Raw genomic sequence first — 26922 nt, 5'->3', positions numbered from 1 at the left:
AAAAGGGATGCAGATGAGCCAAGTCGGAATTGCAAATGCAGCGGGGATTTAAATTTTCCCCGCTGCATTTGCATGAACATGGCTGCCGCTTTTTTCCGGCTCGGGGCTTTGCCGGAATAAAGCGCCAGTCTAGATGGGATCTTTCGGAAAATAAAGCCTTTCCTCTTAAAATCAGGAATAAGGGATCTTTTGGGAAAGGCTTTATTTTCAGAAAGATCCCATCTAGACTGGCGCTTTTTTCCGGCAAAGCCCCGAGCCGGAAAAAAGCGGCAGCCATGTTCATGCAAATGCAGCGGGGAAAATTTAAATCCCCGCTGCATTTGCAATTCCGACTTGGCTAATCTGCATCCAGTGTAGACGTAGCCTGTGGGTGTGTCTAGACTACATGGCTCCGTTGACGCAGCCATGTCGTCTAGACACACCCTATGTTGCCAGTTCCCCCAGTGTTATTGTGTGGAGACAGCTGATATCCTGCAGAAAGCTCCAGCTCCCGGAGTCACGTGAACACAGGAGACACTGCTCGCTTTTACAACAGACATTAAGAGGGTTTTTACCCTTCCGGTGGGGGAGAAAAGTTTTAAAATGTGACCCCTGTGTGACCCTAAAAACTCAGCCAGAAGACAAGTGACAAATATTTATTATTTTGCAGACATCTTGTGGCATTTAAGCCAATCTTGTGAAGGCTACAGCTTCCCTCTATCGCTGGATACAGTAGCTTAACACTGCTGCAGAAGAGAGGAGTTCTGGCCCCTAGATTTGGCTCCATGGTGCCAGGGGTCACCCAGGGCCCTGCTTCTAGGGCCTTGATTTGGTTTCTGAAGAAGTCAGGAGCAAGGAGGGGGCTTGTCTAGTGTGTCAGGTCCTGTCTGCTGCTCTGTGTTTGTACAGCACCGAGCACAACGGGGCCCGGGGCCCTAGGTGCTGCTGTAATAATGTGAGTGACAAGAACCTGCCCCTCAACCCATGAGTGGGACCCCCCCCGGCATTCAGGATACTGAGTTTGGCTATTGGGCTGGGGGAGACGGTGGTTCAGCTCTAAACCGTCGTGGGTAGCGCAGCTCCACTGGGAGCCGGTAGGCGCCTGAGTCAAGATTTCCAAGATAGCTGCTTGAGCTCCCATTACCTGCCCTAAGGCACCAACCCGCCACTGCTCAGCCACGGCCCCACCTGCCTTCCCCGCTAGGCCTCACTGCCATTGCCCCAGGCACCCCCTAACTGCTCACACTTGAACAGCACCAGCTGCCTGGTGTCCGGGCCCCTGGAGAGAAAGGCAGGCCAGACGGGCCGAGCCATTGGCCAGCCCCGCAGAAGGGCTGCCACGGACGGAGCTGCCCTCCGCACTGTGCGCACAGGTTCTACGCGGGCGTGGCTGCCCCTGAGAAGAGGTGAGCTCCCTGCCGTGCGAGTCACCAGCCACGCCTCTGTCCCCGTGCCTCGCTTAGTTGCTTGGTTGGGTCCAGATGCTGATGCTGCGGATGATCAGCCATTCGCTCTGACTCTCCGTCACGAGGATCCGCACGCACTCCGGAGCGGAGGCCACGCTCCTCTCCAAGCCCCTCTGCTCAAACTGTCCCTTCTCAAAGGTGCCGATGCGGGTGTACGCAGAGCAGCCCTTGCCGCTCTCCAGACGCCGGCTGCCCAGCTCGACAGCCCCCGCGCGGAGGTAGTCGGTGCGACGTGCCTCAGAGCCAGTGTGGACCTGGAGCCGCGCAATACGGGCCGGCTGGTGGAACACGATGGTGAAGTGTCTCCCGGCAGACGGGGCTTTGCCCCAGAAGTACTCCGGCATCGTGCTGTAGGCCTTGCTGGGCAGGTAGTCCTCAAAGACGTCCATGTCTGTGAACATCGACGCCGGGGGGTTGTCAGGCAGGTCCAAGGAGTCTACCTCAAAGTCATCGTCTTTCAGGTGGTTGGCCATCCCCTGGAACGAGGAGTAGAGGCCGATGTGCTGGAAGAGGGACGGCTTGAAGCGAATCACCTCCTTCTGGGTGAGCAGCAGGCGGAAGTGCCCCAGCAGCCAGTCACAAGGCATTTCCTGGTAGAACAGCAGCAGGAACTGGGCCAGCTGAGGCAGGTCACTGGAGTGGTAGAGCTTGCCAATGTAGCCCAGCTTGGAGAACTCCAGCATGACCCAGTAGGAGCCCTCCCGGGACGCCACAGCCTTCCGGATGGAGGTGAAGAAGGACTTGGAGCACTGCACGTCGTCCTCGATCATGAGGTAGTAGGAGGAGAGGTTGGCCGCGAAGCTGAGGAGATAAGCGTAGTCCACGTTCTGCTTGGATCTGAAGTGCACTCGGTCCTCGGCATCGTTGTAGTTCCTCTTCAGGCCTTCCAGGGGCGGGTAGAACTCCTCAGGGGCATGGATAACCAGCAGCTGGCCCCGAAGGAGCTGCGGAGCGAATTGCGCAGTAATGTCCCCCACCATCCTGGCGTTCCACTCCAAGTCCGGGTCTGCCAGGTGCACCACCACCACCATCTCCTTCAGCTCCTTGCGGGTTGACTGCTTGAAGATGGATCCCAGTGTGGACAGGAGGTAGTTGCCTCGCTTCCGCTTGACCGACGACAGCCCCACCGTGAGGAACTCTGAAACAGGGAGGGAGGAAAGGACAGACTGTGAGCACCACTGACACCTCTGTAAGGCCCAGCCCCTTGTGGCATGTAGGTGCCTAACTCCCTTTGGAACCCAGGAGAGTTGGGCACCTGAATACCGGTGAGGGTGCATGCCTGACTGCTATCCTAAGAAGCCAATAGCAGGCCCACGTGTATGAGCTCAGGTTCACAGCCTGTACTGTCTCTAGGAAGGTCTCAGAAGGTGGCTGGGCTCACGTCTGATGGATCGACTTTATCCCACTCAAGACCGTTCCACCAGGGACCCAGTAATTATCAAAGCCAGCAAGAGGCTCAGCTGAAGAGAACTTCTAGGAAGGCCCTGGGTTCCAGGGAAGCAGGCTGGCTCCTGGGTAGGTGCTGGTGCCGGGTCTGACCCCAGGTTGGCATTCTGTAAGGAATGGGCAGGTCCCTGCAGGAGATCCCAGGTTAGGGGACAGGGATGGCTGATGTGCTCCATTAACACTGTGTGGTAAAAATAAAGCCTGAAGCCCCGAGAAAAGGGCCTGCCTACTCTCAGGGTGGGATCCGCCCTGCTTGAAAGTGGCCTGTAGAAGGTCTTAAGGACATGGGAACAGCCAGACTGGGTCAGACTGACGATCCACCTAGCCCAGCATCCAGTCTTCCAACAACAGCTGGTGCCACATGCTTCAGAGGGAGTGAAATTATTGAGTGATGCAGTTCCAGGTTCTGACAGGCAGAGGTCACGGGATACCCAGAGCATGGGTTGCACTGGGGACACCCAAAGCATGCTAATAGCCACCGAAGAACCTATCGTCCATGGGACTTGCCTAACTTTTTTTGGTCCCAGTTATACTTTTGGCCTTCACAACATCCCTTGGCAAGGAGTTCCACAGGTTGGCTGTGTGTGGAATGAAGAAATATTTCCTTTTGTTTGTTTTAATCCTGCCGCCTGTTAATTTCACTGGGTGATCTTGTGTTATTTGAAGCAGGGGACATTACACTTCTTCACTTGCTTTCTCCATACTAGTCATACCTTTAGTGTATCCTCCCTTGGTCATCTCTTTTCTAAGCTAACCCTTCTCCATCAGTTTAATTGTTCAGAAGCTGTTCCCTACCCTAATCATTTGGTTGCCCTTCTCTGCACTTTTTCCATTCTAATATATCTCTTTGGAGATGGAGCGCCCAGAAATGCATGCAGCATTTAAGGACTGGCATGATATTTTCTATCGTGGCATTTTTGACTGTCACTGCATGTCGAGCAGCTGTTTCAGAAAGCTATGCATAGTGACTCCAAGATCTCTCTCTCTCGAGTGGCAACAGCTAAGTTAGATCCCATTTTTTATTTGGGTTTAACTCTTTTGAGTAATTTTGTATCATTTGCAAACTTTCCCTCCTCATTGTTTCCCCCTTTTTCAGATTGTGTATGAATATGTTGACCAGAACTGTAACAATCTGGCTTTTCTGGAGGCATGTTGGAAGGCCTGTGCTAGGCCTGAACCAAAGCCGCCTTCTGCAGCTAGACTGAAGAGCAGCAGCCATTGCTGCAAGGCCTGGAGTCACATCCTCACAGTTCCATCTCAATTGTATTAAAAAGCGTCACACCAGGCTGTGACTTTGCCCTGATCGCTCCCCCACTGTCACCAGATAAAGAAACAGATCTCAAGAGGGGTAAAGAAAACGTAAGTCACACCGTTCTGTCTGGCAAGAAACTGCTTCTCAGCAGAGAATGTTGTGGAATCCTCATTCTACGATCATTGTCATTACTGTGCGATCTCTGTCTGGTTTGTAACTGTTTCTGTCTGCTGTATAATTCATTTTGCTAGGTGTAAATCAAGGAAGGTGGTGGGGTGTGATTGTTTAGGTAATTTTGTTATGATTGGTTAGTCAAATTATACTAAACTAATTGGTTTTAGCTAAGCAAGACTCAGGTTTCATTATATAAACTGGGGTCCAAGAAGAAGAAGATTAGAAGTAACAGAAGGAAGAAAAGGCTGGAAGAAGACCAGGGGAAGGGGAAGACCTGAAAAGAAGAACTCACTTCTGAGACAAAATGCAGGACAATGTAGCACTTTAAAGACTAACAAGATGGTTTATTAGATGATGAGCTTTCGTGGGCCAGACTCACTTCCTCAGATCAAACCCTGTTGCCAGCTTTGTCCACATATTCATTCTGCTGATACCATTATTGGACCTAACCAAGTGAGTTATAAGATCAAGAACACATATTCCTGCACATCCAGAAATATAATCTATGCTATCATGTGCCGAAAGTGTCCGTCTGCTATGTACATTGGACAAACGTCTCAGACACTTCGCCAAAGGATCAATGCCCACAAAACAGATATCAGACAAGATCACAAAGAAAAAACTATTTCTTGCCATTTCAACCAGAAAGGACACTGTCTCAACGACTTAACTATCTGCATTCTGCTACAAAGACCTTTTACATCTGCACTTGAAAGGGAATCCTCTGAACTGGCATTCATGCTAAAATTCGACACTCTCCGGGGGGATTGAACAAAGACCCCAACTACCTTACCCATTACCAAGATAGCTTCCCCAATTATCACCTCTAATACCATTAGCTCACAGACATCTAACTTTCCCCACCTCTAATATCATTAACTCACAGACACTTACCTTCCTTCCTCCCCCCCCCCCCCCCGCATCCCCCTTCTGTTCTGAAATGTGATTTGTCCTTTTCATGTGTGTTCATTTTTTTTAATTGTATCCTTTGGTATATATGGTTGTGACTATTTTCTTCCACTATTTGATCTGAGGAAGTGGGTCTGGCCCACGAAAGCGCATCACCTAATAAACCATCTTGTTAGTCTTTAAAGTGATACATAGTCCTGTATTTTGCTTCAGCTACACCAGACTAACACAGCTACATTTCTATCACTTCTGAGATACAGCCTAAGACCAGAGAGACTGCTATTGCCTGGCCAAGAGGGGAAGTCTACCTGCATCCGGACTGGTGAGTGTGACACTGTGTGCTTAGCGTGTGTATTCTGCTTGTTTGGGAATTGTCAATACATAGAGGATAAGGATATTACTGCGTGAGGCTCTTTCAGTGGCTAAAGATCCTGCAAAACCCGCAGGAAGATGCGCCCTGAGCCCTAGGAATTGGGTACGGTGGGTGTGTAAATTAACAGGGTTGCCCTAGGAACTGGGTGAGGGTGTGTGTCCCTACAGTGTGGAAGGGAGAGAGAAATTTGTGCGGGTAACAGAACTGGTCCCCATATAGACCCCTGCGAGACACTACCAGTTACCTCTCTCCATTCTGAAAACTGACCATTTATTCCTTCCCTTTGTTTCCCATCTTTTAACCAATTATCCATCCATGAGAGGCCTTCCTTCTTATCCCAGGTCAGCTCACTTAAGAACCTTTGGGGAGGGACCTTGTCAAAGGCTTTCTGGAAATCTAAGTACAGGATCGTCATTGTGACCCCCTCAAAGAATTCTAATAGCCTGGTGAGGCATGATCTCCCTTTGGATGACTCTTACCAAACATTTGTGTTCACCGATATCTCTGGTAATTCTGTCGTTACCATCATTTCAACCAATTTGCCTGGTACTGAAGTTAGTGTTACTGATCTGGAGTTGGCAGGACTGCCTCAGCAGCTTTAAAAAAAAATTGGCTTGACATTACCTCTCTTCTTACCATGTGATGGAGAGGCTGATGTGACAGGTTACACAGCCCGTCAGTGTTCTGCAATATTATATCCGAGTGCCTTCAGAACTTGAGGGTGAGCACTGTTTAATTTATCGATTTGTTGAAAAAACGCCTCTACTGGCACCTCAATCTGAGATATGCCACGTAGGAGCAAGTTCTCAACAAAACGCAGCTTCTATTTAGGTACCTACGGAAGAGCCAAAACTTCATAGAATGCTCAGTGCCCAGCATGTGGCAATGTCTTGAAAATCTGACCCTTAATTTCTCCAGACTTCAGTTCCCCAACTGTAAAAGGGAGGAGGGGGGGACACTTCCTTCCCCAACTTTGTGTCTCTTTTCTGTCCTGTAGGCGCTGGGAGTCAGGGAACATATCTTACGGCCTGTGTGTCTCACAGTTAGCACACTGGTAAACGTGAAGGCTACGTCTACACTGGCATGAATTTCCAAAAATGCTTTTAACAGAAAAGTTTTCCGTTAAAAGCATTTTCGGAAAAGTGCGTCTAGATTGGCAGGATGCTTTTCTGCAAAAGCACTTTTTGTGGAAAAGCGTCCGTGGCCAATCTAGACGCGGTTTTCCGCAAAAAAGCCCCGATCACTGGCCCTTTTGTGCAAAAGTCTTCCGGAAAAAGACTTTTGCCCAAACGGGAGCAGCATAGTTTTTCCGCAAAAGCACTGATGATTTTACATGAGATCGTCAGTGCTTTTGCGGAAATTCAAGCGGCCAGTGTAGACAGCTGGCAAGTTTTTCTGGAAAAGCAGATGATTTTCTGGAAAAACTTGCCAGTCTAGACACAGCCGAATTGTTTACTTTTGCTGGTAATCTCGGGAGAAACGTGTGTGTGTGTCTACCAGCCCTGGCGTATTTATTGTGTTTTCTTGTTAATTCCCCTTCTGGGTCCCACCCGGTCTCTGGCGCTGCAAGGCTCCACCCGCATGTTAGCTAAGCAGGGTGAAATTGCTCCCATCGCTCTTGGTTCCAGATGGCCCAACCCCACCCACAGCAGCTCCAAATTGCTGTCCCTGAGAATTGTACCGCCTTCAAAGAAATCTCTCCACAAACCCACAAGACAGAACAGGGTCTCCTCTCTCTTCTCCCACTGGCCCCTTCCCTAAGTAGGAGCATGGAGAAAGATCTGCCTCCCTTTGGCAGGGGAGCGGCAAGAATTGCCCTCTCCAAATCACAGACCTGCAGGCCTTGTGCCGGATATTTTGCCCTCTGGGTGGCAGTATCACGCCAGCCATGCCAAAGGCAGCTGTGCTGGAGCAGCCAACCCAAACCGGGCGGGCCAGGGTTACGGGTTACGGCGCTCCGGTGGGCCCTCTCGGCCCTGCCCCACTGCACCTGTGGCAGTTACAAAGGGAAGAGGACAAGGAGAGCAGAGCCCTTAAGCTCTGCTCTGGAGAAAGGCTCAGAGCCTGTGCAGACGGCCGGCTGGCTGCCAGAGCTCGAGGGGGAGGTGGGCCTGGCACGGCACGGTGGACAGTGTACTCGGGACCCTTCTGCAGCAAAGCCATGCAGTGATTCGCAGCTGCCTGGGTGAGCTCTGGGGGGCCCAGTGAAACTGTTGCAGGGAACCCCTAAATGGGAGGGGTGGGGCGATGCCTACATGAGTCTGCCCTGTGGTTTGCCTTAAACCCAGAAGTGGGGGTCACATCCTCCCATATGCAGCATGGGGAAGGCCACGCCCACTGCCAGGTCTGCACTAGGCCATGAACTTGAGCAGCGCCTGGGCAAGGCCTGTGGGACCCAGCGAGACTCTTGCAGGGACACGGGCATAGAATCGTGGGTGACACTAAGGCGGGGGGAGAGGTAGGTACACAGAGCCCTGCAAATCCCCAGATAGCTGCTTTGTAGCCGTGGGAATCCGCGTCTGCGGATATGGATGCAGATATCTGTAGCTCGTTTTTGCAGATATTGATGAGGGTGCGGATATAAATGTGGCATCCATGCAGGGCTCTATTGATCCGTTGGAGGGCAGGGATAGGGTCCAGAGTGACTTAGACAAATTGGAGGACTGGGCCAAAAGAAATCTGATGAGGTTCAACAAGGACAAGTGCAGAGTCCTGCCCTTGGGACGGAAGAATCCCAAGCATTGTTACAGCCTGGGGACCGACTGGCTAAGCAGCAGTTCTGCAGAAAAGGCCCTGGGGGTTACAGTGGATGAGAAGCTGGATATGAGTCAACAGTGGGCCCTTGTAGCCAAGAAGGCTAATGGCATATTAGGTGCATTAGGAGGAGCATTGCCAGCAGATCCAGAGAAGTGATTATTCCTCTTTATTCGGCTCTGGTGAGGCCACATCTGGGGTATTGTGTCCAGTTCTGGGCACCCCATTACGGAAAGGATATGGATGCATTAGAAAAAGTCGGGCAACAAAAATGATTCGGGGGCTGGAGCACTTGACCTATGAGGAGAGGCAGGGGGCTTTGAGCTTATTTAGTCTGCAGAAGAGAAGAGTGAGGGGGGGGGGATTAGATAGCAGCTTAGATAACCCTGAAGGGGGTTCCAAAGAGGCGGGAGAGAGGCTGTTCTCAGTGGTGACAGATGGCAGAACAAGGAGCAATGGGCTCAAGTTGCAGTGAGGGAGGTCTAGGTTGGATATTAGGAAAAACTATTTCCCTAGGCGGGTGGGGAAGCCCTGGGATGGGTTCCCTGGGGAGGGGGTGGAATCTCCATCCCTAGAGGTTTTTGGGTCCCAGCTTAACCAAGCCCTGGCTGGGATGATTGAGTTGGGTTGGTCCTGCTTTGGGCAGGGGCTGGACTCGATGCCCCCTGAGGTCTCTTCCCGCCCTAGGAGTCTAGGATTCTATGCATCATAGAAGCACAGAGCTAGGCAGGACCACAGGTCCCAGCTGGTCCAGCCCCTGCCAAGATGCCCAGTTTGTTGTGTCTGACCCGTCCCAGACGGCCGCTCTCCAGCCTCCTTTCAAAAGCCTCCATGCAAGGAGCTTCCCCACCTCCCTAGGCCTCTGTCCCAGCGCGCTGCTGGGCCGCCAGGCAGGAAGTGCTTCCGAAGACTGTCTCTGACTCTGCTCCGCTGCAGTTTGACCCGCTTCCAGATCCTGCTGCCCAACCAGTCACCCTGCCCCCGTTTGGTATGGGTGCCATAGAGCAGTGGCACAAACAGGCCAGCCTGCTTCCCAAAGCCGCCCTGCTACGGCTGGTGTCTCCGGGCCAGTGTGTCTGCACAGCAGGCCTGTGGACCGGCCCCAGGCCCTGACAGCTCCCTGAATGGAGCAAGCCGGTCCCTGGTCTCAGCCCATCTCTCTTCAGATCCAGCGGGCTGGCCCCGGGGTACTCACTCTTCCTGGCTGGGGGGAAGCCGGCGAGGCAGCGATAGGAGACGTTCCGGGTGGCGGTGGAGTTCCACGGCGCCTGGAAGCCGCGCAGGCTCCTGTTGGACTGGAGCTGCTGCAGCACCATTTCCTGAGCCCAGCGCCTCACCTCCTCCTAGGGCCAGAGCAGAGCCAGGTTAGCTGCCAGGCTGTGTCCCACGCCCGGGCTCTGGCTGCCGGTGCACCGTGTCTGCCCGGGGAGCCCCCGAGGCGTCAGCTCCCGCCCAGGAGGGACTGGCTGGAGAACAGACTCCCCTGGGAGAGCAGCTCCATCCCCTCCTGCTCAGACGGACCCACCCGCGGGTGCCAAGGGAGGAGAGCCCCCAATCAGGGGGAGGTGGTTTACAAGAGGGGAGCATGGACTGCGGAGGAAGGGGCTGTGTCCAGGCCATGAGGCAGGGCCGGGGGAGGGATGCAGGGCAGCCCTGGGGCAGGGCCGGGGGAGGGATGCAGGGCAGCCCTGGGGCAGGGCCGGGGGAGGGATGCAGGGTAGCCCTGGGGCAGGGCCAGGGGGCACAGACCCCAGTGAGAGCTGGAGACAGGGGCAGACTCAGCAGCTAGGGGGCCGAGGGGCAGGTGGGGTCTCGGCCCAGCCCAGGGGAGCGGAGCCCCCCGGCCCAGCCTGCTACTCACCTCCTGCGGGTCTTTGGGGTGCTGCAGGCAGAGGCAGAGGAGCCGCAGAAGCCCGAGCGTGACGGCAGCGAAGACAAAGCGCTTGGCGGAGTATCTCTTGGCAGCCAGGCTCCGTGGGCAGCAGCCAGCTCCAGGCGGCATCACTGGGCGGCACCTGGCTCCTTGGAAGGAGAGGCGAGCGTGTCGGGGCCCAGTGTGGAGCAGAGCTGCCCACCCTGCGGGGCGTGCCCGGCCATGCAGAGGCAGCCTGCCCCAGGGAGCCGTGCAGGACTCCAGCCAGCCCCTCGGCTCTCACAGCGCAGAGAGCTGGGCTCCCGAGCGGCTCCCACCCAGTCCCAGGACAGGCAGCCCCAACGGGGCGGGACCGGCACAGCGCTCGGCTGGGGCTGCACAGGAGGGGAGCAGGGGGTGTTTGCTGGATCTACAGGGGCGGCGAGGAAACCACCACGGACAGGCTGAGCTAGCCAGAGAGCAGCCCCTGAGCAGGAGCGGAGGACAGACCCTGTGGCTAAGCCCAGGCAGTGACGGTGGGATGGCCCAGTGGCTAGGGCTGGCACTTGGGAGACCAGCTGTCTGCGTGATCTTGGGCTAGGCAGAGGCTGCTGGGGATGCGGAGCCGTGGGTTCTAGGCCTGGCACGGGCAGTGAGGGGCCGGTCGGAGAGAGGCTAAGGAAGCACACCGATCTGGCGCAGGTAGCTGGGGGCCTACAGCAAAGAAGCAAACGGCTGGCTTGCTGGGCTGCTGTGAATCCAGCCTGGGCAGGGAAGAGCCACAAACAGTGCAGCATGGGCCAGCAGGCCAAGCGCCCACCCTGGACCTGCGCTGGGCTCCTGTCCCCAGTGCGGATACCAGCACGGGGCTGTCTTCACTGGGGTGTTACTAGCACTAGCTGGTTGCAGCCAGCTTGTGGGCGTCTGCCCTGTACTCCCCCCAGAAAGGCCGTGTAGCTGGGGGGCTAACCATCGGCTCTGCCATCGTGCGGCCTGCCACATGACGTGGTCGCCCTTGGCTTCTTTGTAATATGGACGGGCAAAGACTGTCGGGCCTTCTTGTGCTGGGGCTGCACCTCCATCCCTAGAGGGGATTAAGTCTCGGCTTGACACAGCCCTGGGTGGGTTGATTTAGTTGGGATTGGTCCTGCCTAGAGCAGGGGGCTGGACTTGATGCCTCCTGAGGTCTCTTCCAGCTCTATGGTTCTATGATAAGCACCAGGGTGCACACAGCACTTAGCCCGGGGTGCAGGGGGCACCATCCGCTCTTCTGTAGCGGGTTGGGGGGGATCTCTGGTTCTCCTGCTACCCCCACCTCCGAGTGGGAGATGGTCACAACAGCCAGTAGCCTGGAGAGCTCTGAGCGCCGGCAGAGCCCCGCGTGTGCAGTGCACCGTGGCCGCTCACGGCTCCGCCAGGAAGGCAGAGCTGCTAATCCGGGGCTGTGTCATGTGGGAATGTGGCGCCTGCAGGCTCCGGTGAAAGGAGCGTGCCCCGCCCGGGTGGCTCTGACCTCCCCCGGCTTCCTGGGTGCTGGGCGAGACGTTTGGTCTTTGGTGGCTCCTGTGCACCTCGGGAAGGGCTCTGGGCCCCTGCCACAGACACCGTGGCGCCTGCAGCAGGAGAGGCCATTGAAGCGCCTGCTGCCAGGGTTGGGGCGAGGAGCGGGGTGGCGGCTGCGTGTTGTTCCTTGTCACACCCACACAGAGTCCAGGGCCCGAGTCAGCCCTGGGCGTTTCAGCTCCTCTCTGGCCACTGGTGCTGATGAGGAGCCCAACCCAGCCTGCAAGCCCTTGGACACCAAACACTGGTCGCCAGCCCCAGGCTCCGGGGGCTACCGGGTGTGAATGGCAGGGCCTGACAGCAGCCAGGATCTAGGCACTGCCAAGCTGCCCAGTGCCAGGCTCCAAACAGCCCAGCTCCTGGCTCCACTAACACCCAGCACCAGCAGCGGTGGAGAAAGGTGCAAGAAATCCGCTAGGGCAGTTCCCGACCAACCTGCCCCCAGTCAGGTGCTGGTGGGTAGCAGGAGGGGTTCTGGATCCTCTCTCGCTTTCCTTTTACCCTTGGAGCATGGCCTGGCCCCAGGCTACACCCGCTAACCCACCCCTTGTAGGCAACACGGAACGGCTCAGGCAAACACCCTACCCCCCTCAGCCTGCCCTCTTTCCGACACCCGCCTGCCTGGTGGGACGAAGGGAACTGCCTCCGCCGGTACCACCGCGTGAGGTGTGTCTCCGCACACAGCCTGGCAGGACTGGTGCAGTCACCCTCAGCCCTGGCTTGCCGGTAGCGCTGCACCTGCAGCCCCACACCCAGCGACCGTTGCTCTCTCTGGCTTGAAAGCAGTAGCAGAGGCCTGGAGCTCCCTCGCCTGTGGCTGCAGGGGCTGTTGTTTCTCCGGCGCCGTGGACAGCCCCTCGGAGGCACTGGGCTGGCCCCAAGCCTGTTTCAGGCCCTCCCTTCAGGGCACTATTTCTGGATTACCCAGGAACTCCGGCAAAATCCTGTTCCTCTGCCTGGCAAGGGATACAGCTCCCACAACCTCCCTCCCCAGCCCAGTGCGCAGCCCCAGGGACTCCCATACGACCCTTTCACCTTCCTGCAGCTCCCTCCCCTGCCCTGCGTCCCGGGGCATCCCCAGAGACCCATCTGCTCTGAGCACAGCACTTCCAGCACAAGGCGGCAGGCCACCAGCCACTCTCCAGCTCCAGGGAGCAGTCGCTGGCCTTTAGAAAACCAGCTGAGAGGGGCCTCGCCACGGCCAGGGCAGCTCCAGCAGGGCTGGGCGCCTCTCTATGTCTGTGGCAGGTCCGGGCTACACTGGGTGGTTGCTGTGGGAAGGGGCATCTGGCCCCCAGCCACAGAGGGTCTGTGAGGGCTGGGCTGAGACGGGCGCTGGCAGGTCCGGGACAGGTCCAGCTTGGAGTGGCAGAGAGAGGCGTCTCCCCCCACCGTTGCATGATGGAGGAGAGGTGCCTCTCCCTACCGCAGCCCTGAGCCCCCGTTCAGCGCTTACTAGACGGCTCTGCAGCCCGCAGCTCAGAGGGAACGAGGCAGGAGATGAACGTTGAGAGCCCTGGTGCAGAGGGCAGCTAGTGAAAAGAGCCAGGTGGGATTTCAGTCTGGAATCGCGCCTGAGAGCGATTAACCCTGGAACCTTCTGCCACAGGCTGCGGTGGATCCCCCGTCCCCGACAATTTCTTCCCATGTCCTCAGAGAAACTTGCTAAGATGGCCCCACACAGGGGCTGGCCTGGCGGGGAGTGAGCTGCTATTGGGCAAAGGGCAGTTCGGTGGGGGCTTCTCCGTGGGAGACGATTCCCTGTGCCAGCCTCGGCTGAGGTGACTCCCGGGCACAGAATGACCCGTCCTCCCAATGGGTCTCTCCGGATCCACGGCACAGGGCGGGCGGGCGAGGGGCCCTGCTGCGTGGCCGCTGAGCTGGGGGCGCAAGCGTGGGAGATGTGGCTGGCTCACCAGCACCAGCTCAGGACCCTGCAACGTGAGGGCAGCTCTGTTGCAGCCCTGCGTCGCCGGCAGAACACGCTGGGCCTGGCCTCCCCCTCCCAGCGGACGTGCAAGGGAGTGCCCTGCGGGTGCTCAGCTCCCCGGAATCAGGCCCAGGGCTGGCGCCCACACGCTGCCCCGGTTTGCCACGTTCAGCTGGAGCTTGGAGACCAGCCGAGCTCTTTGGCAAGATGCTAAGCCTGCCAAGCCTGCCTGGGGAGCCGTGCCAGACCCGCCGGGCCAGCGCAAAGGCCTGCCCGTCGTCAGGGCGGGGATCCCGCTCCGGGGGCCGAGGCGGGACACCCAGCTCTGCTCTCCCGCACCCCTGGCCACGAACGCTGACCGCCCTTGGCCGCTCTTTCCCAGCGCTAAGCCAGCTGCTGCCCCTGCCCCTTTGTCCGCTCAATGAAAGGCCCTAGGCCAGGCTCCGCACCCCCTCTGCACGCCAGGACCATGGGGCAGCCTTGCAGGGGGGAATGTCTGTGGCGGAAGCATGTCCAGCTCCATGTCTGGAGGGCAGGTTGCAATTCCCTAGAGCCAAAGGGTCTCCTCTGGTCACAGAGCCTAGACGTTCGAGTCATACAAGACGAGGACCCGCAGAGACCTCAGGGGCATGGAGTCCAACCCCAACTCCATCATCCCAGCCAGGGCTTGGTCAAGCCAGGACTTAACCTTGAGGGATGGAGAGTCCACCCCCTCCCTAGGGAACCCATCCCAGCACTTCCCCACCCTCTAGGGAAATAGTTTTTCCTAATCTCCAACCTAGACCTCCCCCACTGCAACTTGAGGCCATTGCTCCTCATTCTGCCGTCTGCCACCGCTGTGAATAACACTGCACCCGGACATCGGCACGCAAGAGGAAGAAGCATCCAACTTACCTTGTTCCCCTCCAGTGGCAGGCAGGAACCTGCAGGCAGCCAGGAGGGCAGGAACCTGAATTTCAGGTTCAGCTAACAAGTTAGCCCCATTTATAATCACTCCTGAACTTCTTGTTTAGTGCTAAGCAAGGGCTGGCAGCCAGGGGTGAGCCACAGACAGCAGCGCCTAACCAGAGTCCTCTTGACCCACCACGCCAGGAATCCCCTGCGTCCCCAAACCCTCGCTGCCCTCGGGGGTCTGCCGGGGAACCAGGGCTCTTCCTGCCCGCTGGGGTCCGTGACTCTACCCCGTCGCAGCTGCCGCTCTCCGGACTGCCGAAAGGCGTGTGATGTTTCACAGGGCTCATGTATTATTGAAAGGCTGGGCAGGAAAGGCTCCTTGCGTTACGCTCGTCGTGCTGTGCAGGGCAAGGAGCATTAGGGGATGAGAAACCAAGGCACAGGAAGGAGTGAGGGGATGACTTTGATGGAGTGAGGGGGTGGGGTTTCCGTTAGGAATTTTGGCTCATCTACCCTGGAAGACCCTCTAGGCCAGTGTGCTCAACCAGTGGTACGAGCCCCCTTAGGGGTACTCAAGAGAAGTCGGGGGGGGTTCGTCAGCACCACTGAAATTGGGAGAAAACGGAATTTTTGTTTTAAGTTTTACAGCACTTTCTTATTTTGGTACTTTTTACACCCAAAATTTCATTGCCCGCCTGGCTATGATTAAGTTGTTTGAACAAACGTGTTGCAATGGTAGAAAAAAATGGTGTGTCTGAAAACTGTAGGTACTGGGGATACTTATAATTTTTTTAAAGGGGTACTTTATAAAAAAAAAAAAAGTTGAGAAACATTGCTCTAGGCGAGTGGGGAACTAGTGGGGCTGCGGTATCACAGGTGCCAAGGAAGTGGAGTCTGCTTAGACAGGAATGGAAGGGATTTATATCCAGACTGTTTAAAGTTGCTGTTTGTTTGTGTCAGCAGTTTTGCCTAATGGCTAGCGCACTGGCCTGAGGCTTAGAAGATGTGAGTTTTATTCTCAGCTCTGCTGCTGGGTGATCCTGACAAATCACAGTGCCATGCCTCAGTTCCCACCCCTGTAAAATGGGTAGCATTTCTGGAGGGGTTTGGAATCTGCGGAGGGAAAGAGCTTGTGATGGTTGTTACTTAATACACACGGGCAAGGGAAACTCCCCCAGTGCTCCCATTCCTTCCACAGAAGCCTGACAAAGCTTCCAATCCAGCAAGGGTCTGTCCCGTGTGCCGGCGAGCCCGAGCTGGCTTTGCTCCAGCTAGCAGGGTACAACCGCGGTGAAACCGCAGCAGCATGGGCCAGTCCCTCCAGTACACACCCAGGGTCTGGGCAAGTTGGTATGGTGCATGCGGCCGTAGCCTCACTGCTATTGCTATTGGAACTCGCGAGGGCAAAGCCGGCGTGGGTGGGTCGGCCTCTGCCTGCCACCCCCAGGGATCAGAATCTGCCTCTCCGGCCCCCGAGGGAAGGTGCTTCTGCAAAAGCAGGAGCTTTAGGGTGCCCAGGGACCAGTTCCTCTGGGTATCTGGGTTTGCCCATGGAACAGTCACACCTTAGATGCTCCCGTTACCGGCCCAGCGATGGCTCCCGACGGCAGCCGGCACCGCCAGTCCCACTGGGGTCTTTGGGAGAACGGATGTGCACAGGCGGCGGCAGCAGTCCCTAGTGACAGCCACTCAAATGGCTCCTCTTCGTTGCCACTGATTCCTGCGAGCACTCCGGCTCCGTGCAGCAAGGGATGCATTTTACCCACACCCACAGAATCCTGGGCCAAGCTAAAGCCCCATTAATGTTAGTGGGGCCAGGCTTTCGCTCAGGGACTTTTCCTTGAATAAAACCCACCCAGTATCGGGAATTCCATGCCTGGCCCACAGGGCAATGGCAAAACGCCCCTAGGCTGAGTGTCAGGCTCAACGGATGGAAAAACCAGAGTACGTGAAACGTGAACAACAGGCGGAATTCGCCTCCCCTGCTGAGCGCACAAACTCACAGCACCCGCCGACGGGTCCCCGGCCACACCCGGCCATGCCACCACCCCGCTGGCACGGTGATGCAGTGTGGGTGGCAGAGCAATAAAAACACACAATGGAAACCTGCAACACAAGCCCTGCCCCCACGGGGCACAGGCGCCCGTCTACCTTTCCGCTCCCTTTTCCTAGCCGCGCACTGCTTCCCAATTTTCACATTGCTGCCACTGCGTTTTAGTGCGTGTGTTGTGGAAAAACCGTCTCTGCAAAGCTCCGCCGACTATTCCTGTGCCATCTCTTTACACAAAAGCTAACAGCTGTCGAGACCAATGTTCCCTCTAATTGTTTTCATCCATATGTGGAATAAACTTGCATGTGCACTGAGGCAGGTGTCAATGTGCACCACCAATAGACACAAAGAACCCGCCAGTGGGTGCTCTGCCAACCAGCAGGGCAGCGCTGGAATCTCTCCTGAGCAGCTGCCCAAGCGCCCGACTTCCTGATAGTTACAAGGCAAGGGTTTGTAAATCACATTGGGAAGGCTTCCGAAATAAATAGTTGAAACAAAGAAAACAACCTCCAGGAGCACCCAGCAGGAAGGGGACTCCGTCCCTTCTACGACCAAACAGTCTTTGGTAAAGCATGTCAAAATCACAAGTGACTGGGAGATCTAGGCTGGATATTAGGATAAACTATTTCCCTGGGAGGGTGGGGAAGCACTGGGAACCCCCTAGGGAGGGGATGGAATTTCCCTGGGAGGGTGGGAAGCCCTGGGAACCCCCTAGGGCCTCCCTAAGAGGGTGGGGGAGCCCTGGGAACCCCCTAGGGAGGGGATGGAATTTCCCTAGGCGGGTGGGGAAGCCCTGGGAACGCCCTAGGGAGGGGTGGAATCTGCATCCCTAGAGGTGTTTAGGTCCCGGCTTGACCAAGCCCTGGCTGGGTTGATTGAGTTGGGTTGGTCCTGCTTTGGGCAGGGGCTGGACTCGATGCCTCCTGAGGTCTCTACCAGCCCTGGGATTCTCGAGTCCTGGAGGGAGGGGGCAGGGTTGTGTGAGAAAGTTCACTCTTGCCTTTTTAGTTACGTTGTGGATTTAAAATAAAAAGCTCTGGCTGAATTTTCCCATGAGAAGCTGAGCCATGGGGTACTTGCTTGGGCAAAAGGAGGAATGTTCTTATGGAGCCACCCTGGCAGGGCCACGGTTCAGTCTGCTCCGAGCTTTCTGCTCCGAAACCATTTTGTAAAAGTGCACTGAAACCCACATGCATCGTCTGATTGGCTGGAAAAGCGCTAGGCCAGTGGAGAACCCAGGCTAGGGTAGTACTCTGGCCACGGGGTTCCCAAGATACCACCCGCACACCGGTTTGACGACGTGCTTTCAGCCACACGTTGGTGCCCAGGCGAGGGGAGATAAACCAGAGGCAGTACTCACACACAGCTTATAGCAGGGGGCTGTCCCTCAGCTCATCTAGCATCGTCCCGCTTCAGCCCCGATCACTGCGCAGCTCGAAACCAGGAGCGAGGCGACAGTGACGGCGAGCCAGCAGGAGCCGGCTTCGGGACACAGGCTGGGGCAGCATCTCTTTGTAAAGGCGCCATCTCAAAGTGCCCTGAAATTCAAAGGAAGAATCAGCTGAGCTGGAACGCTCACATGCCAGAGGCCGGGTCAACTCGGCGGGGCCAACCTGGGGTCATTTGATTAACAGCTGCCCCAGATGTCCTGGTGCCTACTGCAGACGCCGCGGTGGGGGTAGCGTGGGGGCTGAGAACAGCCTGAGCCAGCGCAAGCCACAGCACAAACCGCTGAGTGATAAGGGCCTGGGTTTTATCTCGGGCGGCCAAGTATTTTTCTTGCTCTTCAGAGCGACTTTGGCTGCCAACTTTCCTCGCCTGCGCTGGAAGGATACAAAGTGCTGCTAAGCAACCGTAACTCCCCTGTAAGAACACTTTGTGCGGATGGATTGAACTCTAAGCACGAACCCACCCCGGGGGATCCTCCCACTGTGGACACAGCCCAGCATGCAGCCTCTGAGTGAGCGGATGTTTCTGTGCTTTAAGGTGCTTAAATACGCACAGTAGCTAAGGAGCGTTGCCGGCTCGCTGGCTCCACAATGGTGTTTTTGTGCATATGGCACTTGAACGCTAAAAGGGCTGGAGGACACAGGGAAAGTGATCCACCTGGCCACAGAAGACCAATTCTCTGCCAGTCCGTATCCCCTGGCGGGCAAGCACTCCGCCCCACCATGGTTTTGTAACCGAGCCACGGCGCTGTCAGCCGGCCTGGGCCAGGAGCCCGGTGGCTTTCCACAGCTCCCCCTCGCGTGGGTTGCGTCTGTGCACCTTGAACGCTGCCTGGCGGCGTTCAGAGCCAGGCACTGTGAGGCAATGCGGGCAGCTCTCCCACTGCGGCTCAGCTGGGCAAAGAGCACCTGGCGGCCGTGCACCTGGAGCGGCATACAGGGCAGTGCACTCTGGGACAGACAGCCACACCGAGGACAGCCAGGACCCACCTGCCTGGTTACGTAAACAGCCTGCAGGAGGCCTGCTACTGCTGCGCAACCCCAGGGAGGGCCTGGCTCCGACAGCCAACCAGGGGTCGGTCGCACCTCGCTCGCACCCGGGAAGCGGACAGGTAGCACGGCCAGAGCCAAGTGTTCAGACCGGGTAAAGGTTCCAGGGTGTCACCCGAGCCGTAGCCCACAGGAACCGCTGGGCCAAAACCAGCAGGCAAAGGAACCCCATTCGAAAGCCCCCATATCCACGGCACTTGTCACCACGACTCTGACCCTGTGTGCCACCACCACACACAGACGAGATGCTGGGCCCCGGTGTGGGCAGACCCCGTCTGGCTAAGTGACGCTTGCCCTGCCCAGGGCGGGGTGGGTGGAGGGTTGTCTGACAGCCCAGCCGTGGTCTCTGAGATGCAGCGGCAAGCTGGGAACTGGAGCACGGCCCTGGCCAGCTCTCCTCAGCTCTGCGGTTTCTTGGGGGACTGATTATTTAAGGGGACTCTTCGGGCTGGCAGCGGACGGGCTGGCAGGACCCCAGGGCTGCATGCTGGCGCTGGCGTCGGCGTGGCATTTCACCGGGGAGAGTATTCAGCCACGGGAGCAATTCCCCAGGGGAGTCCCTATCGCTGACCATTTCGAAATCCTGAGGGGAGGTTTTCCTGGTGTGGTGGGGAGGGAGTTGTCGGGCCTGTTCCACAGAAGGCCCACGCTGCACACCACAGCGGGAGGCTGGCGCTTTCAACCCACATGCTCAGTGCTATTTAGGCCCCTAAATCCCATTGAAACCAATAGGTGTTGGTGTGACGTAGTGGGGGTACCTTGCTGGTTGCTATGCTGGGCAGTGGGCTGTGGGTGACCCCCATTGGCTGCTGTCTGCAGCACGGCCCAGCCGAGTAGCTGATGGGACAGGGAGGTACCAGTTCTACCAGCTACCCCCCAGGGAGAGGAACAAAGGAAGGGGGAATGCCGCCCCTGGCTGGGGGCAGGGCTGGAAGGGAGTGAGTGAGTTTCTGTCTGGGAAGCAGGGGAGAAGGAGCTAGGGAGGGGGCTGGGATTGTAGGGCCCAGCCACCCCCCATCTCAAGGGGGGGGCACTGAGGCCTCCTAGCCCCAGTTCCTGTAACCAGATGACATCTGTGCTGTGCTGTATCCCGGAGAAGCAATAAACTCCCTCTATTCTACTGGCTGGGGGAGTCTGTCCGTGCCACTACGGGGGTGCAGGAGAAGGGAAAACCCCAACGCGCCGTCACAGTTGGGCACAACACCTGTGAGGATATGGGCCAGGAAAAGACCTGCTCACCAGCCGTCAGCAGGGGCGTGGGCCAGCCCCGACAGCTCCCTTGTGCGGGGCCCTGCTAGCAGACGGCCAGTAAGCAAAGGCTGCTGGGTTGAGTATTGTGGAGGGAGCATCAATGGAGGCCTGGGCACGGGCGGACAGGGTTGGAGACGAGGACCCTGCCACGAGGAGGAACTTACATTGGAACAGGCAGAAGTCCCGGGGGCAGCCGCGTTAGTCTCCACCTCTAAAGCGACGAGTGGTCCTGACTCATCTGAGGAAGTGGGCTGCCCACCACAAGGAGCGCGAGATCTCGGTGTGAGCCGCCAGGCTGCTGCGGGCCTGCTCGATGCTTTGTAACAGGCAAGGCATGGAAAGGGGGTTGGGCCGCGAGATAATACGCAGGGATGCAATCTGAAGGCTGGCTGGGAGGATCATTTCCTGCCTCTTGGCAGGGGGCAAGGGACAGGAAGGGCTCACGGGAGAAGAGCCTCCCGAGAGGAGGAAGGCGCCGGAGGTGGTGCTGGGCAGTCTAGTGCCCAGGTTGCATAGAAGTGCAAACCAGGGAAAACGTGGCAGGTGGGTGGGTGGGGGAGCTAGAGAAAGGCAGACGCGGGGCTGCTTGGGGCCTTGACTGCCAGGACCAGGAGTGAGCCCGGCTGCGGGGGGAGGGGATGTGGGGCAGCAGCGTTTGGGGGGAATTGCAGGTGGGTATTTGCCAGGGCCCCCAGCCACTAAGGCACCAGAGCTGGCTGCTGCCCCCCCGCACCCCAGAGCAGGAGGAAATGACACAAACTCTGCTCCCTCCCATTTCCTTACTGCCTTTGAAACGGAGCAGCAGCACCTGCTGTGCTGCAGGAAGGAAGCCAGGCCAGGCGGGAACCAGTTTCTGGCAAGCAGGGCTTCCCTTCACCCAGATGAGGTTTCTGAGATGAGTGTAGGAGCGAGTTAGTGGGGTGAGCAGGGGAACGGCTGCAGGCTTACCCCAGCATTGGCACTGACTCCCTTTGGAGCCTTGGGCAAGTCACTTAACTTCTCTGTCCCGGGCTTCCTCATCCATCTACCAGATCCCGCCTGAGAAAGCCGGAGAGCTCAGCACAGGCATTGCCCCAGAAGGCAACCGAAGGAGCATGTGCCTTGCACGCTCAGCATCTCTCTGCTGCTGCAGCCTGCGCCTCCCCCAGCAAACAAGGGCGTGGCTGCCCCAGGATCCGGCCAGACGTGGATCCGTGGGGAAAGCACGGCCAAGGCCCGGCTGCAGAGCCGGTGCTGGGCCTGCCGGCCTAGCGGCCAGTCGATGCTACCGTGCCCGGTCCCTCGGCAAGGGGTTCACAGCCTGGCAGCACGTCGCCCCTAGCTAGGGCCCCGTGAGAGGCTGCCGGGAAGGACTTACGTGGTCTGGCTGAGCCAGCTCGCCCAGGGCAGGGAAGCGCTGAATGCCGGAGCTCCTCTGCCCCTTTGCTTTCCCAGGCCCAGTGCCTCTGCTTCCATGCAGCACACGCCCACCCAGAGCCTGGCTCCCGGCTCGCACTGGAGCGTCTGAGTGCTGGGCACAGATCCAGGCGCTGGGCTAGCCCTGGGGGAGCGAGAGCTTTGTATGCAAGGGTGGGGGCTGGGCTGGCCAAGCCTTGCTCCAGAAAAGGCCATGGGCAGCTCAGCAGAGGGACCCGGGGGGAGGCCAAGAGAGTATCAGCCCCGGCAGGATCAGGCTCTGTGCTCGCAGCCACCGGTAGGGGAAAGGGTCACCCGCTCGCTGCCCCTCAGTGCTGACCTGCAGAGCACAGGCCCAGCTACAGCCGTCTCCTAGCCCCCCCATACCCAAGTCTTGGCTCCTTAGCCCAGTTCTTTGGCTCTGGCCCCTGCGAGCGCCGCGGGGCAGAGCTCTGCCATTGACAGCTCTCCTGCCGACAGTGCTGCCTGCACCTGGGCGGGGTCACTTCCCTCGCTCGGGGGCAGCTGTCACCGCAGTAAGCGGCAGGGTGGGCCTGGCGTTAGCAGCTACGCTCCCTGCGCCGGGGGCAATCCCAGAGGCACCAGCGAGCGATTCTCCCAGGGCGGGGGCAGACACCCCGATGGGCCCCGTACCTGAAAACACGGGCCTGGGAGGGATGGTGGTGCTCCCTGCAATCGGCCAGCGACGGCAGCCGACTCTCGCCCGTGGGGCGCTGTGGTGAGACGCCCAGGCCAGCTGTAGCCTAGGGCACTTCGCTGGCACGCTCTTCCTGCAGGCACAGCCTACCGCAGCGAGCTGCGCGTGGGGCGGGTTATTCCAGCCCCCGCTGGTGAAAGGAGGCCAGCCTCAGAGCTACAACTGTCGGGCTAGGGCTTCCGCCACGCAGGCTCCCCTGTCCCCAGCCCAACGAGGGCAGCAGCCACCAGGCCTGGGGAAGGACCAGACAGCGCCCGGTGAGCGGAGCGGTCGGCAGGCTGCCGGGAGCAGCATGTCAGGAGGGCAGGGCATGTCCTGCCCTGCCAAGACAGGCTTTCCAGGCAGCTCAGCTGCACTGCAACTGGGGCCAAATTGCCCCACGAGCTCCCACCAGGCTCTGCGCTCCCTGGACAAGCTGCCCTCTGAGTTCAGGGCACTGAGTGCGCTTAAAAACTCTGCCCTACCAGGCCAAACTGGAACTAAGACCGCATCCTCTGCTACCGAGCCAGGCTCACTTCAGACAGGAGCCGGGGCAATCTCCCCCCGCCTCACCCACCCAGTGCCAGAGCACGTGGAGGGGGCCGTGCTGCCAGCGCTCCTCCCCACTCGGCTCCCGGCAGCGCCTTTCCTGGGGGCCGTGCAGGCGCCCACTCTGCTGCTGCTCAGCTGTGACCTGCCCGGGCTCCGCCAAGGCCAGAAATCAAAGTGCAAGGGGGCTGGCTGCTCACACCCACCCGTGCCAGCCCCTAGTGGCACCTGGTCACCGCCCGGCAGGGGCCTCGCTCTGCCACTGCTGGAAATTTTGACTCACCCGGAAATTTTCTGCTGCCGCTCTCGGGCTCGTCCAGCTTTAAACTGCGCTCAGCTCCGGAGCAGTCGCCTGTCCTGCCGTTGGGTGGGTTGGAACTTCCTGAATGCAGTCTCCCGGGGAGGGGGAGGGAGGCATTCTGCATTCAGTGCCGGATGGAAGCCGAACGCACGGCTCGTGTGCCTGCCATAGCCTGCGCAGCGCTGCATCTACTCCCCAGTGCCTGGACAGCCCCCGGCAGCGCGGGCCTTGCACATCTCTCCACAGGAGCCCGGCCGCTGCTCCCCCACGGGCCGGCGGGTCATGCCACAGACATACCCCCCCCCCCCGCATGTCCTAAACATGGGACTCTGTGGGCGGCGGGGGCCCACTGGTCTCAGAAGAGCCCCCAGGCGGGTCTCTGCATGGGGCACCTGCCTTCCACGCGGCTAGCAGCATCCCCCGGGCTGGCCACAGCTAACCCTAAGCCTGGGTCATGATCTATCAGTAAGGGCAGGGCGAAGTGCAGCTGGAGGCAGGGTCCCTGGAAGCACAGGTCTGCCCAGGAGCAGCTACCCAGGGTTGAAGAGGGACAGATCCCCACTCTGGGCGAGGCCCGAAGCCAGGGCGTGATGTGCGTCACCGGAATCTGACGGAACCGCCGCGGCTCCGAGTTCCCAACCAAACCCAAAGGTGGTTCCCACAATCCCCTCCCGCCGCACCGGTGCTGCTTTGCCTTTCCTTGGATTTGGGACCCTCCCCGCAGGGCACAGAAGCATCTCTTGACATCGCCCAAAGCTGCAGGAAGACGGGCGTCACGTCTCCCCGGCAGCTCTAAAATGCCCCAGCCCTGGCAGGCTGGAGAGCGAAGCTAACTGGGCCGCTGAGGCCATTAAACCTCCAGTCCAGGTCTCTCCCCCAAGCAGCCTGCGGGCAGGTGCGTTTAAACAAACTCATTTGGCCTTTGCAATGTGGCACCCTCTCGGGTTACAGGAGGGACAGGAGGTGTGGGGAGGGGTGTTTCCTGGGGCTGTCTCCGCTTTAAAGGGACAACGCGCTGCCTTACCAAAGAGCTGGGAGGCCGCTCCTGCTCTCAGTGGGGCAGAATCATTTCACTTCACTGAGGCGTCCCACTGCTGTGCCAGAGCCGAATCTGGCCTGCAGCGCTGCTACTCCGCGTGGGCATGCCTTGGGTATGCTATATCCTGAGCCAGAATCCAGCTGCTCTTAGTCTCTGCACCCGCCAGTCCCAGTCCCATCACTGAGCGCCTGCCTGGATCCCCTGCCTCCGGGTGACCTGCCTTAAGGCCTGTCCTAAAAGGGCAGGTGAAGAGTCCCTGGGACAGATGGAGCTGGCACTGCTCCGGTGCTGGCAACAGTGCAAAGTCCGGACCCTGGGCAGAGCTTTTGGGAATGAGAGAGGTCCCCTGGTGGCATGGGGGAGAGGCGGGGGGGAGCATCCAGGGGTTCCTATAATTTTTACATCCATGTGTAGAATAAATTTTGTTACATGCACCACGGCATGTGCACCACCAGTAGAAACATGCTGCTGGTTGTGGGCACTCTGCTAATCAGCTGGGTAGCACATGAATCTCTCCTGTGTGGCCACCCAAGCGCTCAGCTTACAGGGAACCCTGCTCAGAGCCCCAATTCAGCTTTTGGCCAGAGAGGGAGAGTCACCCCACAGGGGCAAGTCTGATTTTCCCTCGCTGCTGTTTGATGTTATCCCCTCCTACCACTCTGCTTCCTATTTCTTCTGCGCTGAACCTGCCGTTAGAGATTCCCATTTCTCTCGACAGCTCATCCCGTGCTCCGAAGGAGCGGGGAGTCCTTCCCACACCCTGCGCTAATCCGTCAATAACGCAGTGTTCAGGCAGAGTGCCCACCGCTAGAAGGCACCGTCCTTTTAAACTCCGAAGGAAGGTCGAGAGACAACGAGAACGAAAGAACAAAGGCCTGGGTCCTCCAAGGGATTTAGGTGCCTAGCTCCCATCGGTTATGTGGAAATTAGGAGCCTAAATACTTTTGGAGGAGCTGGCTGAACAGGCCTTGGGAAAGTGGCTGGGGGGGCAGGTGGACAAGGTAGCAGAGGGAGCAGCAGATAGAACAGAATTCGTGTCTACACAGCGACAAGGAGACCGAACACCTGGCTCGGAGAGTCGCTGGATCCGGCGGGCCCCGGGCCAGCGACCAAAGCTGCCTGCCGGCGGGGCTGGCCAAAGGAGGAGCGCGGCAGAAGGGCGCAGCCTGAGGAGTGGAAGATGATGCTCGGCTCAGGCCATGAAGGGGCGTAGCTGGCATTGTGGGCACAGCCGGCCAGGCCAGCTCTTACACAATTGTTTCTTATCGCCGACGGCAACGCTCTGTTTGTGTGCAAACACCGCGGTGCCAGGCACGGCGCTCAGGTACCAAGGGCATGTGGGTGGGCCGAGAGCCTGGGGAACATCGCCCTAGTTGCCGGGGATGTACGCAACTAGGCGACTAGCCAATCAGCAACTGCTTATCAGACAGTCCACTCGACTCGCCCCCCGCTGCACTCCATCTCACTGCACAGCCCCCCACTGTAGCCCCATCTCACCCATAGCCCCTGCTTGCTGCACCCTCTCACTGCACAGCACCACCACCTGCTGCATCCCCATCTTACTGCATGGCCCCCGCCCACTGCACAGCCCCCCGCTGCACCCACAAATCACTGCAGGGCCCATGCCCATTGACCCCTTCTCACTGCACAGCTCCCCCACCCACTGCACCCCCAAATCACCACAGTCTCCTATAGTATAGGAATTCCCAGGAGCCCCTCATCCCCCCTTCCAGCCTCATCTGTCCTCTCCTCCCCAAAGAACCCTGCTTGCCTCACCTCCACCTCTGCCCCTCCTTCCCTCCTCCATCTCCCCCTCCACTCCACCCTGCTCCCCAGCCACCAGACTTCGCTGCCTTTGGACTTTCACACTCCCAGGAAACAGTTGCTGGTGAAGCACCAATGCAATTTTGCAACAGCCTTTATCTCACCCTGGCTGCCACGGAGGTTTCCACAGGGGCAGCCCTAAGGGGAGTAGGGCAGACCACGGGGCTGCTGGGCAGAAGCTGGTTCCTCTGGCTCTCGCCCCGTCCGCAGGACACCCCTCTGCTAGCCTTGGGCTTTCAGCATCGGGGGCTGCCAGCCCCGTGGGCGGGCATAGAGAGCTGTGAGCGCGCAGCGAGGGAGGAGACTTGTTAGGAGGTAGCTACACCCGGGGGGGTTGGCCTTGGGGGTGCAGAGGATGAATGGCGGGCAGCCCCCGGGGCACGGCCAGCAGGCGTGGGGTGGAGCTCCGGCAAGGCCAATGGCTGGAATATGGGGGCACCTCAGGGCTGGCACAACCAGAGGCTAATGAGACCAGCCCTGCCCCAGCCTCCCGAGGGATGGGGCCCGCCTCTACAGCCCTTTATCCCCTCCTGCCTGCTGCTCCGGCTCAGTAGCACAGGGCAGGGCTGGAGCCTTGGATCAGGGAGGGAGTAGGGATGGGAAAGGTTAACACGTTAACTGGCAGGCTTACCTTAACGGGTGAATGGTTACTGCTTCCAGTTAACCAGTGGGGGCTGGAGCAGCTCCCCCCCCCCCCACAGGCAGGGGGCTGTTCCAGCCTAGCCC

At 58.4% G+C, this 26922-nt stretch overlaps 1 protein-coding gene across 7 annotated transcripts; it reads right to left on the bottom strand.

The window, feature by feature from the left end:
• Window positions 1-619: 619 nt before the first annotated feature.
• Window positions 620-25859, bottom strand: LOC102462087 (alpha-1,6-mannosyl-glycoprotein 4-beta-N-acetylglucosaminyltransferase-like). 7 transcript variants are annotated; one of them, XM_075909884.2, is made up of 5 exons: window positions 23316-23452; window positions 18003-18180; window positions 10215-10375; window positions 9549-9696; window positions 620-2583 (listed from the first exon to the last, which is right to left on the bottom strand). In XM_075909884.2, exons 3-5 carry the CDS (start codon window positions 10353-10355, stop codon window positions 1439-1441), a joined length of 1434 nt encoding a protein of 477 aa, XP_075765999.2. In that variant the 5' UTR covers window positions 10356-10375; window positions 18003-18180; window positions 23316-23452; the 3' UTR covers window positions 620-1438. The 7 variants fall into 7 exon arrangements, with proteins under 7 accessions (XP_075765999.2, XP_075766001.2, XP_089629719.1 ...); XM_075909886.2 differs by having other exon boundaries at window positions 10215-10368; XM_089773593.1 differs by lacking the exon at window positions 23316-23452 and adding an exon at window positions 22441-23290.
• Between the last annotated feature and the right edge of the window lie 1063 nt (window positions 25860-26922).

This window comes from Pelodiscus sinensis, chromosome 27 (genome assembly GCF_052426305.1).
Source record: "Pelodiscus sinensis isolate ZL-2025 chromosome 27, ASM5242630v1, whole genome shotgun sequence".
NCBI classification, from domain to species: Eukaryota; Metazoa; Chordata; order Testudines; family Trionychidae; genus Pelodiscus; species Pelodiscus sinensis.
The sequence above is the reverse complement of the archived record's forward strand: the minus strand, read 5'-3'. Positions and strand labels throughout refer to the sequence as shown.

What these genes read in the sequence shown, in the direction of transcription:
- LOC102462087 (XM_075909883.2), bottom strand. Translation starts at nt 23,457, where the DNA reads ATGCAGAATGCCTCCCTCCCCCTCCCCGGGAGACTGCATTCAGGAAGT. An exon ending in ACCCCAAAGACCCGCAGGAG is followed by an intron (nt 9,697 to 10,214) that starts GTGAGTAGCAGG and finishes CTCTGGCCCTAG; the next exon opens with GAGGAGGTGAGGCGCTGGGC. An exon ending in CTTCCCCCCAGCCAGGAAGA is followed by an intron (nt 2,584 to 9,548) that starts GTGAGTACCCCG and finishes TCCCTGTTTCAG; the next exon opens with AGTTCCTCACGGTGGGGCTG.